General features: G+C 39.9%; 1 protein-coding gene and 1 pseudogene across 1 annotated transcript in view; one reads left to right on the plus strand and one right to left on the minus strand.

The window, feature by feature from the left end:
* Positions 1-14,013, minus strand: part of SLC9C1 (solute carrier family 9 member C1) — a 99,846-nt gene that overhangs the window by 79,900 nt on the left and 5,933 nt on the right. Inside the window, exons 4-5 of the mRNA XM_023758699.1 lie at positions 8,485-8,613; positions 3,870-4,035 (exon numbers count right to left, since the gene is read on the minus strand). Of these exons, the coding sequence (XP_023614467.1) occupies positions 3,870-4,035; positions 8,485-8,613 (295 nt within the window). The remainder of the gene's footprint in view (positions 1-3,869; positions 4,036-8,484; positions 8,614-14,013) is intronic.
* Positions 9,485-10,994, plus strand: LOC111827147 (annotated as a pseudogene).

A 14,013-nucleotide genomic window follows, 5' to 3' on the forward strand; every position in this document is an offset into this window, starting at 1 on the left:
TCGCGATTCCTCCACTCCCCGCACAGCACCGAGCTGCGGTGTCTGCCTTGACTTGCTTTTCTGCGGGGGACCGCTTGCTGTGGGCCGCTGCCTTCTCAGCTGGGCGCTGGCGCTTCTGATGACACCAACGTCCCCTCGAAGAGCCCACGCCGCAGATGGAAGCGCACTCCTCCATGCCTCCACGTGTAACCGCCACCACAGCCTGGGCCTCTGCTCCTCAGCCGCTTTAAACTGGCTCAATCCGCCCTAGAGTCCAGCCACGCCCCCATGGCCTAGCCACGCCCCCTCAGAGAAGAGCCAACTGTAGGACTTTAGCAACACTTCTAAAGAACCCACACTGCCCTGACTGGTTTGGCTCGGTGGATAGAGCATTGGCCTGTGGACTGAAGGGTCCCAGGTTCAAATCCAGTCAAAGGCATGTACCTTGGTTGCCGGCTTATCCCCAGTAGGGGGTGTGCAGGAGGCAGCTGATTGATGTTTCTGACTTTCTATCCCTCTCCCTCCATCTCTGCAAAAAAATCAATAAAATATATTTTTAAAAAAAGAAACCCATACCCATTAACAGTCACCTCCTTTTTTCAGTGCCCCCTCCCTGTCCTCCCTCCCTAGCCCCAGGCAGCTACTAATCTGCTTTCTGTATGGATATGCCTGCAGAGATATGCCTATGGGCAGGGGGACATTTCACATAAATGCAGTCATAATATCTGGTCTTTTGTGACTGGCTTCTTTCACTTAGCATAACATTTTAAAGTTTTATGTATGCTATATTCTAGTGTATGGGTATACCACAATTTGTTTACCCATTCATCAGTTGATGAGTATTTGGGTTGTTTCAGGTTTGAGGCTCTTATGAATAACGCCCCTGTGAACATTGTGTACAAGTTTTTTTGTGTGAACATGTTTCCATTTCTTTTGGGTATGTACCTAGAAGTGGAACTTCTGGGTCATCTGGTAACTCTATGCTTAGCATGTTGAGGAACTGCCAAAAACGTTTTCCAACATGGCCCCGCTATTTTACATTTCCACCAGCATTGTACGAGGGGTCCAATTTTTAAACATTCTCATGAATGCTTTTTAAAAAAATATATCATAACCATCCAAAATAAAATAAAATAAAGTAAAATAAAATAGTAAAACCATATTAAAACTTCACATCTTCATTTTGAAGCCATATCACTTATTTTTGAACTATAATTTTTGAGTATTAACTGTGGGACAGTGTTTACACCAGCTACATTAGCCTAATTATGCCAACAACACAGTGAGATAAATAGAGGGAATAAAGAGCTTGGCCAACAAGGTCACAGAGCTAGCAAGTGGCTAAGTAAGGATGGAAACCCTGGTCTGTCTGATTATAAAGCCCACATTCGTTCCAAGCCTTTTAACCACCTTGCAGTGTAGCCTCATTCTCTCTATCCCCTCTTGTCTCCTTCATTTGACTAACAGAATAACCAGGCCAATGCTTGATCCTACCACAGTCACACCCTAAATTAGGGTAGAAGCTTCCACAGGCCTTTTAATATTGCTTCTGCTGCAACATGGATGGACCTTGAGAACATTATGCAAAGTGAAATAAGTCAGACAGAAAAAGCTAAGAACTATATGATTTCACTCATATTCTATAAAATAAAAGCCTAATATGCTAATCCGGTTGTCTGGTCGTCTGTTCAACCAATCAAAGTGTAATATGCTAATGATACGCTAAGGCCACTCAACTGCACTGACCACCAGGAGGCAGACAGTTGACCAGTCAATCACTTGCTATGACATGCACTGACCACCAAGGGGCAGACACTCTGACTGGTAGGTTAGCTTGCTGCTGGGGTCCGGCCGATTGGGATCAGGACTGAGTGAGATGGGCCAAACATGCCCTAGAGCCCTCCCACAGTTTCCCCCTGGCTGACCAACCTCCTGTGTCCCTCCCTGGCCCTGATCATGCACCGGTAGGGTCCCTCGACCTGGCCTGCACCCTCTCACAATCTGGGACCCCTCAGAGAATGTCCGAGAGCTGGTTTCTGCCTGATCCCACTCAACACAGGAGCTGCCCCTCTGGTGGTCAGTGTGCCCCCACAGGGGGAGTGCCTCTCAGCCACAAGCCAGGTCTAAGACAGCAGTCGGACATCCCCTGAGGGCTCCCAGACTGCGAGAGGGAGAAGGCCTGGCTGAGGGACCACACCAGCTCCCCTCTCCCGAGTGCACGAATGTCATGTAGGCTTCTAGTGTGGAATATAAAACTGAAACTTATGAATACAAATAGCAGTGTTATGGTTGCCAGAGGGAGGAGCGTGGGGGGAGAAAGGGGTCCTAATATGAGGAAACAGGTGATTTGACTTTGGGTGGTGGGCACATGGCCCTATACTATACAGATTTTGTAAATTAGTAATCCATACATAAAACCTATATGTCCATGATGACTAATGTCATCCCAATAAAATTTAATTTAAAAAAAGAAAATATAGAACTATAACAAAATGTGAATATTTGGAAATAAATAATAGACTTGGGGGCATAAGAGGAGTCAACAGACCAGAAAAAGCTCAAGACAATGTGAATGTACTCATGTGCTCTAGTCATAAACCTGGACAGATTTTCTTTTTTTAAAGAATAAAATTTAAAAATGTAAAAGTCTTGCTTTTAAAACTCAGGCAAAAATATTTTCAAGAGAAAAATTATTTATTTTTTAAGAGGTATAATGTGAGGAGAAAAACAAAGTTCCAATAGTAATGGCAAGAGGGCTAAAATTTACAAAAATAACCCTGCAAATTAACCCAAAGAAATATTTTAAATTCAACAATGGCAGGCCAGGAAACTAGTGGAATACTAACTAGATTATCAGATTACAAAGTTAAGGGAAGTATGGAATGCTCTCAGGTAGAAAAGAACTCCCCCCAAATCTTTTGAGTAGAAAGAGGCTGGCACTGACAGAGTGACATAGAGGCAAGGATAGTTTATAATGCTGGCACTTCCTTCTAGAGTCTACCTCACACTATTAATCTCCTTGTTTTGAAGACTTGGCTTCCTTTTATTCATATAGATACACTTGATGTGTCTCCCCTACTCTATTTCTCCCTGCCTCAGATAGCTCTTTCCCCTTTAACTGGCCATAAAATAAAAGAATAAGCGTGTGTGTGTGTGTGTGTGTGTGTGTGTGTGTGTGTTCTTTTTTAAAACCAATGCTCTAATTCTCATTATTAAAAAGTGGTGGGGGAAAAACAAATTAGGTTTTTGCTTTTCTTAAATAAGGCTCTCAGATTTTCAATGGGTTACATTGATTTGGTATTTTACTTTTAAATATATATGTGTTCTCCAAAATAGTACACACTAAAATACTGTATGATTAGTGATTTTGTTGTTTTGTACTTCTCAGGCTTTTGGTTCAAATGATGACATTGACTCAGAAGGCATTTTTTTTTGTAATTGGCATTATCTTAATGACAGTGTTTTCAAAGGAAAAAAGGTGTTGGGCCATACAAATGTCACCAAAATATATGTGCAATATTGTAAAGCCCCCAGAACTGTTCTGTTGGTACAAGGTAGAAGCATGTACAAAGTCGAGGATTCTAAATAATCCCCTGATCTATTCCATAATTGAATATAAGACTTTAAACCAAATGTAATAAGTAAGCCCGTCACTTGCATTTTACGGCGTAGGCCCAGCCCGGGAGAGCGCGACATCACCACATTGATCGATCGGTCATCACTTGCATTTCATTCTTTTCTAACCATCATCACCCAAATTTCTACGCTCAGTCCCAAGGCCCCAGTGACACACTTCACATCATGAAAAGCAGTAAACAGATCTTAAAAATCGACAACTTAAATATAGAATATGATATTTTAAATATAGGAAAGGAGAAAAATATACCTACCAAGGTCTCTTACAGCAGCTGCAGTCAGCATGGGATCTGAACTCATAAGGATAGATGCAAATAACAACCATGGGGTGGTTTTCAAACGTAATTTATTCATAGATGTCAGATACCAAAGAATTAAGGTATAATTGATAAAACATCCAGGAATTGTAATTAAAATGATCTGCAAATAAATTTTACATATAGAAAAATTAGATTGACTTTTAAAAAGCAGACCAGCAGGATTATTAAAGATGTACAATCACACGCAACTCATCAACAGAAAATTTAAGTTATCTTATTTAACAACTATGTGCTTACGACTCTGGAAATAAAAGGCATATATTGCAATGAGATTCTTAGGACCTAGGAAATACTGTATTATAATTTAAAAAGAAACTTAATTTTCTTGATAAAGCTATTAAATATAGCTATGTATGTGTGAGGTATATACAAACATACCCTAAATACATGCATACATATACATGCATACACATTTGACTATGCATAAAAACTGAAACATAGTCTATAACATAAAAAATGAACACAAGTTAAAAAAAGGTGTCAAAAAAGAAAAAGAGAGAGAAAATATGATAACAGAAAAAATGTAGAGAAATAGCAGAGGTCTATAGACTATAGACAATTTGGAAAGAAAAATTCTGTTATTTTAGGGCTGAAAAACCTACCTACCTTCTGACTTCCCACCATCATCTTTTACTTTCCTATATTCTACCTGTGATGTCTACTTATCAGCTTTACTCCCAAATGGACTTGGGAAAATGTGATTGTCCTGAAATTATGTATAAGAATTTAGAACTGCACTCCATGTTCATTGAAGTATTATTTACAATACCCAAGACATGGAAGCAGCTTTAAATGTCCATCAATGGATGAATGTGAAGCGTAAAGAAAATATGATATATATATATATAGCACAATGAAGTATTATTTAGCCTTAACAAAAAGAAGGAAATCTTGCCATTTGTGACAATATGGATAGACCTTTAGGACATTATGCTAAGTAAAATAAGTCAGACAAAGAAACACAAATACCATATGAACTCACTCATATGTGGACTCTAAAAGAAAAAAACAACAACTCATGGATATAGAGAACAGATGGGTGGTTGTCAGAGGCTGAGGGAGGGGGGTTGATGAAATGGGTGAAATGTTCAAAAAGTACAAACTTCCAATTATAAAATAAATAAATCATGGGGATGCAATATACAGTATGGTGGCTATAGTTAATTCTGCCACATCGCATATTTATATGCTAATTAGACTTATTTTGATATGAAATCATTATATTATATACCTGAAACTAATATAATGTTACATACATGCCAATTATCTCACTTAAAAATAATAAAATAAAAGAGCAATTATAATGATTTCATAATAATGTTGTTAAATGCTCTTACTGCCTTCTGATTACTTAGCTCTCTCACTTGTACAGAGACACTCATACAGAGTCAATTGGGAAGTGAGCATCGAACTATAGCACAGGAGGCCTGGTGCAGGTGCTAGTGCTGAGTGATTTGGGTTAAGTCAGTTGATCATACATCTTTAACCCAATTTTAGAAGTGGCAGAACCATAATAGACTGTTTATGTGGCAGTACTGAGAGGAGTCTTCTCTGGATAAAGCTTGATGATAGCATCAGGATAGTGAGAGAAAATAAAGGCTCTGTAGAACAGTTACTTCTAGGGTGGGTAAGTTCTCATTTCCTAGGTTTTAGTGGCCAGAATTGTTATATTACTAATCCTGTTTGGAGGAATACATTAAAGTAGGCTCTGAGACAAGAGGACTGAGGCCCAAATCCTTGTCCTTCCACATAGCTGTTGTTGATACTTCAATAAATTACATGGCATGTTGTTTGCTAAAGTGGCAGCAGCAATTCTGCTTCCTGAAGCCACACCCTTGCGTGGTTATCTCTCACTCTGACTTTGAGTCAGTCGTGTGATTCATTTTGGCTAAAAGGAATAAGAGCACACATGATGCAAGGAGAAACTTGAAAAGCACTAGCAAATTCCAGCTTTCCCTCTCCTGTTGATTGATGTCTGAGACTCTGCACCCACTGTGAAGAATCTATAATAATAAAAATGTAATATGCCAATTAGACTGGACAGCCAAACAGCCTTCCGGATGTCATTCTGGACATCCTTCCAAATGAAGCCGTGGAGGTGGAGGTGGGAGCTGAGGCAGAGGCAGTTAGGGGTGATCAGACAGGCAGGCGAGCAGTTAGGGGTAATCAGGCAGGCAGGCAGAATGGTTAGGGGTGATCAGGCAGGCAGGCAAGTAGTTAGAGGTGATAAGGCAGGCAGGTGAGTGGTTAGGGGCAATCAGGCAAGCAGGAAGGCAAGTGATTAGGGGCAATAAGGCAGGCAGGTGAGTGGTTAGTGGCAATCAGGCAGGCAGGTAGAGGGGTTAGGGGCAATCAGGCAGGCAGGCAAGTGGTTAGGGGCCAGTGGTCCCAGATTGCAAGAGGGATGTCTGATTGCCAGTTTAGGCCCGATTGGACATCCTCCAAGGGGCCCTGGATTGGGAGAGGGTGCAGGCTCAGCTGTGGATACCCCACCACCTGTGCACGAATTTTGTGCCTCGGGCCTCTGGTCCTGAAATAACCTCCTAGATCAGGGATGGCGAACCTTTTGAGCTCAGCATGTCAGCATTTTGAAAAACCCTAACTTAATTCTGGTGCCATGTCACATATAGAAATTTTTTGATATTTTCAACCACATTAAAACAAAGATTTATATTTTTGATATTTATTTTATATATTTAAATGCCATTTAACAACAAAAAAATCAACCAAAAAAATAAGTTCTCGTGTCACCTCTGACACATGTGTCATAGGTTCACCATCACTGTCCTAGATGATGAGATAATGTGTGGCAGTGACTCCTATTGCCTAAATCCAACACTACTAGTACCAACCAACAGACACATGAGCAGGGCCCTTCAATGATCTAGCTCATCCTCCTGCCTCAGCTGACCTCCAGAGTTGAACAGACTCAGGAGACAGATAGGCAGAAATCACCAGACCAAACTACTTTTATATCTCTACTAGAGGCCAGTGCATGGATTCATGCACTGGTTGGGGGAATGGCCTGTGGGGATTGCCTGTTGTGGGAGTGCCTCTCATCTGGTCAGCCAAGCGGCTGTGGACCCGCCCTCTGAGCAGCTGCTCCCACTGTGGGAGAACCGCTCATCCTAGTCAGCCAAGCAGTACTCCCACTGTGGGAACACACTGACCACCAGGGAGCGTCTTCCCCCTGGTGGTCAGTACACATCACAGCGACTGGTTGACCGGTCATTCAGGTCATTCCACTGTTCAGTTGCTGGATATATATATATATATATATTTTAGAGGCCCAGTGCATGAAATTTGTGCACTCGGGGGGGGGGGGGAGGGTGTCCCTCAGCCAAGCCTGAGCTTTCTTGCAGTCTGGGAGCCCTCAGGGGAAGTTTGACTGATGGCCACCGGTCAGACATCCTTAGTGCTGCCACGGAGACGGGAGAGGTTCCCACCACCGCCACTGCGCTCACCCGCCATGAGGCTGGCTTCTGTCTGAGTGGTGCTCCCCCTGTGGGAGCACACTGACCACCAGGGACAGCTCCTGCATTGAGTGTCTACCCCCTGGTGGTCAGTACACGTCATATCACCTATCATTCTGCCGTTTGGTTGATTTGCATATTAGCCTTTTATTATATCAGAAGATATTCTTTTTAATTTCATTTTTTTGGGTCATTTGTATAACCTCCATTTTCTAGACGCTTTCAAGTATACATTGTTTTAATAGTTTTGTTTCTAATATAGTTTAGGTAATGGCCTTATATTTACAAAATTGTTTCTTTTTAATTTTATTGATTTTTTACAGAGAGGAAGGGATAGGAATAGAGAGTTAGAAACATCGATGAGAGAGAAACATTGATCAGCTGCCTCCTGCACACCTCCTACTGGGGATGTGCCCACAACCAAGGTACATGCCCTTGACCGGAATCAAACCTGGGACCTTTTAGTCCGCAGGCCGACGCTCTATCCACTGAGCCAAACCGGTTAGGGCCAAAATTGTTTTTGTTAATTTGAAAGAAATGCACCTCTGCTTTAAGATCTGTAGTGTTTTACCTCAAAGTCTTTTCTTGATGAGGTCAAAATCTCACATAATTAGAAAAAAATCACAACAGTTTATAAATTAGAGTTATAGTTGTTTCTGTAAATATTCTTCTTTGTCTTTTTCTTCTCCATGTGGGTTTGGGAAGTTTTAGAAGGAGAGTATTTAAAACATCACTTTTATTAATAAACTTCTTTCACTAGACCTAATAGATTTCACAATAGGTCTCTTATAGCATGACAGAGTTAAAATCATAACTAGTGTTAAGTTCTATCACTCATATTTTCAGGATTGTTTTTTCTTCCATAATTTTTTCCCCAAGTCTTCAGTAGACTAGCCATTTGTCAAGATATAGCATATTCACTAAAATATAAAGTTTATTTTACTTCTTTTACACCTTGCACTTTCCCCCTTTCTTCTTTGTTTCCTAATTTTGAGGAAAACTTTTAAAAATCTAAACATAGATAAAATGTGGTGGTTCATTAGTGAATGATATTATTGGAAAAGAATACTTTTTACCTGCCAAAATAACTTCTGGAACATGTAAACATCCATGTCAAATGCAACATTAAAGATAATTACTGGTGTAAATAAATAATAAAATAATTGTGAATCCATCCATTGTATGGCATGAGCATATCTTAGGACCTAATAATATAAAAATATGTCATTTTCTTATTTATCTATCCTTCTATTAGCATAGACTACATGTTAGATACTCTTATCTCCAACAAAAGAGGAAAACATACATCATAATGTAATAAGTGCTAATGTCTTAACTGTCAGATTTTTATAATTTTCCATCAGATTAATGTCAATTACAGTGGAAAGTTACTGCACATATCTATGCACATTTTATTTTTTTAACTTGGAAGTACATTACATGGTCCCTAGAAATATTTAGGAGATTTTCAGGCATACAAGAGGGAGGAAGACATTTCAGACAGATGGATTATCATACATAAAACCCACAAAGGAGTAAGCAATCATATCAAATTCTAGAAACTACAAATAGCTAGCCATGGCTTAAACAGAAAGTTGTGTGTGAAAGAATAGCAGTGTGTGGAAAGTTAATGCAGCTCATGAAATAACTAATTTGTGTTGTTTATCACAAAATATTTAGTTGATATTTATGAATTCTATTCTGAGCATCCATCCACCATCCATTCCATAAGGATATACTGAGCACCTACTGAGTTGGGTGAGATCTATGCATGTGGGAGCTGATTCTCGTTGTTTCTTGTGCTTCTTGGGTCTTATGAGTGGAGGCATTGGTTGCTTTTCACCCAGACTATCTTTTCCAGAATGTTTGAGTGAATAAAAAGTTTGGAAGATAGAGCAAGGGCCACATTTACTATATTGTTCAGTGCACCAAAGATAATAACTCTTTAGGACAGGTGAGCTAACTGTGCATCAGAAACTATCCAAGTTCTCTAAGCTCAGTTTCTTCTCCTGTAATTCAACCCATGGTGTGTGTTTCATCTGGCCCTCTTAGTTCTCTCTCTGGGAGCTGGGACTCATGGAACAGGCACAAGAAAACGCTGACATTCTGGCTTCTGCAATTGCCCTGAGTGATAGAGTTCTTTTTAGCTGGTCCAGGCGTCGTATGGTTTTTACCAGGATCATGAAACTGTGGCAGGCTAACGTATTAGCTTGCACGAAGAGTAAAGAATTATTGTCAAATAGTAAAGTTTATAGAAGTACTTAAGATTGAGTTTGATCAGTAGTGGGGATGGAGAATGGACCCCAGAGAGCCCTGTGCAGCCCTGCTAGCTTAGTTTCCATCCCATCAGTAGAAGAGCAGCAGCTGCCCAGCTATACAGCTGGCCCAGGTCACCATCACAGCAACCAAGAGCAGAGGAGTCGGGACCCAGCAGCCGTCCACTGCCCCCACCCCCTCAGCACTGCTGACACCAAGTCTGACACCACAGGGCATTGGGGCAGGGAGCCCTGACCTGCACGGCCTCACATCAGTGGTGCCTGCGGGTGGGGACAAGAAGGTCTTCACAGGGAAGATTTGGGAACAGTGAAATAGTTTAATGTAAAAAATGGATATGGTTTCATCAACAGGAATGACCTCAAGGAAGACGTATTTGTACATCAGACTGCCATAAAGAAGAATAACCCCAGGAAGTACCTTTGCAGTATAGGAGATGGAAAGACTGTGGAGTATGGTGTTGTTGAAGGAGAAAAGGATTCGGGGAGGCAAATGCTACAGGCCCTGGTGGAGGAGTTCCAGTGCAAGGCCGTAAATATGCAGCAAACTGGAACCATTACAGACGCTACCCACGTGGTAATTACCAGCAGAATTACCAGAAAAGTGAGAGTGGGGAAAAGAATGAGGGATGAGACAAGCTGGTAAGGCTCAGTGGTTGAGCATCAACCTATGAACCAGGAGGTCACGGTTCAATTCCTGGTCGGGCATATGCCTGGGTTTCCGGCTCCATCCCCAGTGTGGGGCATGTAGGAGTCAGCTGATCAATGATTCTCTCCCATCATTGATGTTTCTCTCTCTCCTTTCTTCTCTGAAATCAATAAAAATATATTTTTAAAAAAAGAATGAGGGATGAGAGAGTGATCCTGAAGGCCAGGCCCAACAGTGCCCGCCCTCCCACTGGCCAGGGTTCCCACCTTACTCCCTGAGGAGACTCTATGGGTGTTGACTACAGAATTCCAACCCTCCTGTCCAGGGAGAAGTGATGGAGGGTGCTGACAACCAGGGTGTAGGGGAACAAGATAGACCAGTGAGACAGAATATGTATTGGGGCTATAGACCATGATTCCACAGGGACCCTCCTCACCAGACAGCTGAGAGAGGATGGCAATGAAGAAGATAAGGAAAATCAAGGAGATGAGACCCAAGGTCAACAGCCACCTGAATGCCTCAATGTCGGTACTGACACAACTTCAATTACTGATGCAGAGGCCCAGAAAACTCTAAACCACAAGATGGCAAAGAGACAAAAGCAGCTGATCCACCAGCTGAGAATTCGTCCCCTCTGGAGGCTGAGCAGGACCAGGCTGAGTAAATGCAGGCTTATCATCTCTTCCAGACTATTTTTTCCAGAATATTTGAGTGAAATATTATAAAGTTTAGTCATCCAACAAGAAGAAATGAATATGAAATTCCAGCAGTAAGAAATAAACAAATGATTGGAGCTGAAGACCTTAAGTGCTTGCCTTTTGCCATTGAACAGATAACTAGAACTATCTGCATTATCTATGCAGCATGGGGTTTTTATAATTGTTTTCCTAAAGATGTCTCTTTTTGATGATGACAACATGTGATTTTTGTTGTTGTTGTTTTTAATCCTGTTTTTTCTCTTTAAATGTTTTTAAATTGTTTCATATCTGGTCAGGTTGAGTTTTAAGAACCTCATTTTTAATTTGTAATAAAGGTTTACAACTTGATCTTTTCAAAAAGTCAACAAACTTCCATAAAGGTCATAAATAATTGCACTTAAAATTGCTTTTGTATCAAAATTACATGGTTATAAAACCTATTCATGACAAATAAAGTAGTGATCTGCTTTTGTTCTTCCATGAATATATGTTTTTCATAATTTTTTTTTTACATCGCTGGTTAAATTTGTTTGGGAAAGTCAATCATTTTCACACACATTCTCATTCATATTCTGACTGACTTAAGTAGGTGTTGGCAAAATATTGTCCCTAAGTCAAAATTTCTCAATGCCTGTTTTGTAAATAAAATCTTATTGGAACACAGTCATGCCAATTTACTTACACATTACCTACTGGGAGTATAGCTGCCTTTGAACTATAATGACAGGTCTGAGTAGTTGTGACAGAGATTATATGGCCTGCATAATCTAAAATATTTACTATAGAAGAAATTAAATTGTCATTATTTGCAGATGACATGATATTGTACATAGAAAACCCTAAAGACTCCATCAAAAAACTAATAGACTTAATAAATAAATTTGGCAATGTAGCAGGATACAAAGTTAACACCCAGAAGACTATGGCTTTTTATACATCAACAATGAACTCACAGAAAGAGGAACTAAAAACACAATCCCATTTAAGATACCTAGGAATAAATTTTACCAAGGAGGTAAAGGACCTGTACTCAGAAAACTATAGGACGCTGAAAAAAGAGATAGAGGAAGACAAACAAATGGAAGAATATACCGTGTTCATGGATTGATAGAATTAAAATATTCATACTAACCAAAGCAAATTTATAAATTCAGTGCAATCTCCATTAAAATACCAATGGCATACTTCAAAGACCTAGAACAAACTCTCCAAAAATTAATCTGGAATAAAAAAAGATCCTGAATAGCTGCAGTGATCTTGAGAAAGAAGAACAAAGTTGGAGGGATCACAATACCAGATATCAAGCTATACTGCAAAGCCACTGTTCTCAAAACTGCCTGGTACTGGCACAAGAACAGACACAGAGACCAATGTAACTGAACAGAGAACCCAGAAATCGACCCAAGCCATTATGCTCAATTAATATTTGACAAAGGAGGCAAGAGCATACAATGAAGTCAAGATAGTATCTTTAATAATGGTGTTGGGAAAATTGGACAGATACATGCAAAAAAAAAAAAAATGAAACTAGACCACCAACTTGCACCATACACAAAAATAAACTCAAAATGGACAAAGGACTCAAACATAAGATGGGAAACCATAATAATCTTAGAAGAAGCCATAGTCAGCAAAATAGCAGACATTTGTCATAGCAATGTATTTACCAACACAACTCCTAAGGCAATGGAAACTGAGAAAATAAACAAATGGGACTACATCAAAACAAAAAGCTTCTGCATAGCAAAAGAAACCATCAACAAAACAACAAGAAAGCCTACTGCATGGGAGAACATATTTGGCAATGTTATCTCTGATAAGCATTTAATCTCCAAAATTGATAGTAAACTCATACAACTTAACAAAAGAAAGATAAACAACCCAATCAAAAAATGGGCAAAGGACCTAAATAGACACTTTTTCCAAAGAGGACATACAGAAGGCCAGGAGACATATGAAAACATACTCAAAGTCACTAATAATCCGAGAGATGCAAATCAATACAACAATGAGATACCATCTCACACCTGCCAGAATGGCTATCATCAACAAATCAACAAATGACAAGTGCTGGAGGGGATGCAGAGAAAAAGGAACCCTCTTGCACTGCTGGTGGAAATGCAGATTGGTGCAGCCACTGTGGAAAACAGTATGGCGTTTCCTCAAAAAACTAAAAATGGAACTTCCATTTGACCTAGTGATCCCACTTCTAGGAATATATCCGAAGAAAATAGAAACACCAATCAGAAAGGATATATGCACATATGCACCCCTATGTTCATAGCAGCACAATTTACAATAGCTAAGATTTGGAAACCGCCTAAATGTTCATCAGCAGATGAGTGGATTAGAAAACTGGTACATTGTTGCTGTAAGAAAAGAGGAATTATTACCATTTTACACAGCATGGATGGAACTGAAGAGCATTATGCTATGCGAAATAAGCCAGTCAGAGAAAGATAAATATCACACTATCTCACTCATTTGTGGAATATATGAACATCATAAACTGATAAGCAAAAATAGATACAGAGACAAAGAAGCATCGAACAGACTTTCAAACTACAGACGAAAGGCAGGGGAGAGTTGGGGGTGGGGCGTAAGAGATCAATTGAAAGACTTGTATGCTTGCATATATGCATAACCAATGGACTCAGACACTAGGGGGGTGAGGGTATGTGCTGGGGGTTGGGGGAGGCAATGGGGAGGTCAATGGGGAAAAAAGGAGACGTATGTACTACTATTTGTAATACTCTAAACAATAAAAAAATAAAATAAATGAAAAAGCTCAAAAAAATAAAATATTTACTATATTTATTTTTACAGAAAAAGATTGCCACCAACCATTGGGTTAGATGACTACTGTGTTAATAATGCATTCTATATCCTTTTTAAAAATATATATATTTCTTTATTGATTTCAGAGAGGAAGGAAGAGGGAGCGAGAGATAGAAGCATCAATGATGAGAGAGAATCATTGATCGG

This window comes from Myotis lucifugus, unplaced genomic scaffold (genome assembly GCF_000147115.1).
Source record: "Myotis lucifugus unplaced genomic scaffold, Myoluc2.0 scaffold_137, whole genome shotgun sequence".
Classification (NCBI taxonomy): Eukaryota; Metazoa; Chordata; class Mammalia; order Chiroptera; family Vespertilionidae; genus Myotis; species Myotis lucifugus.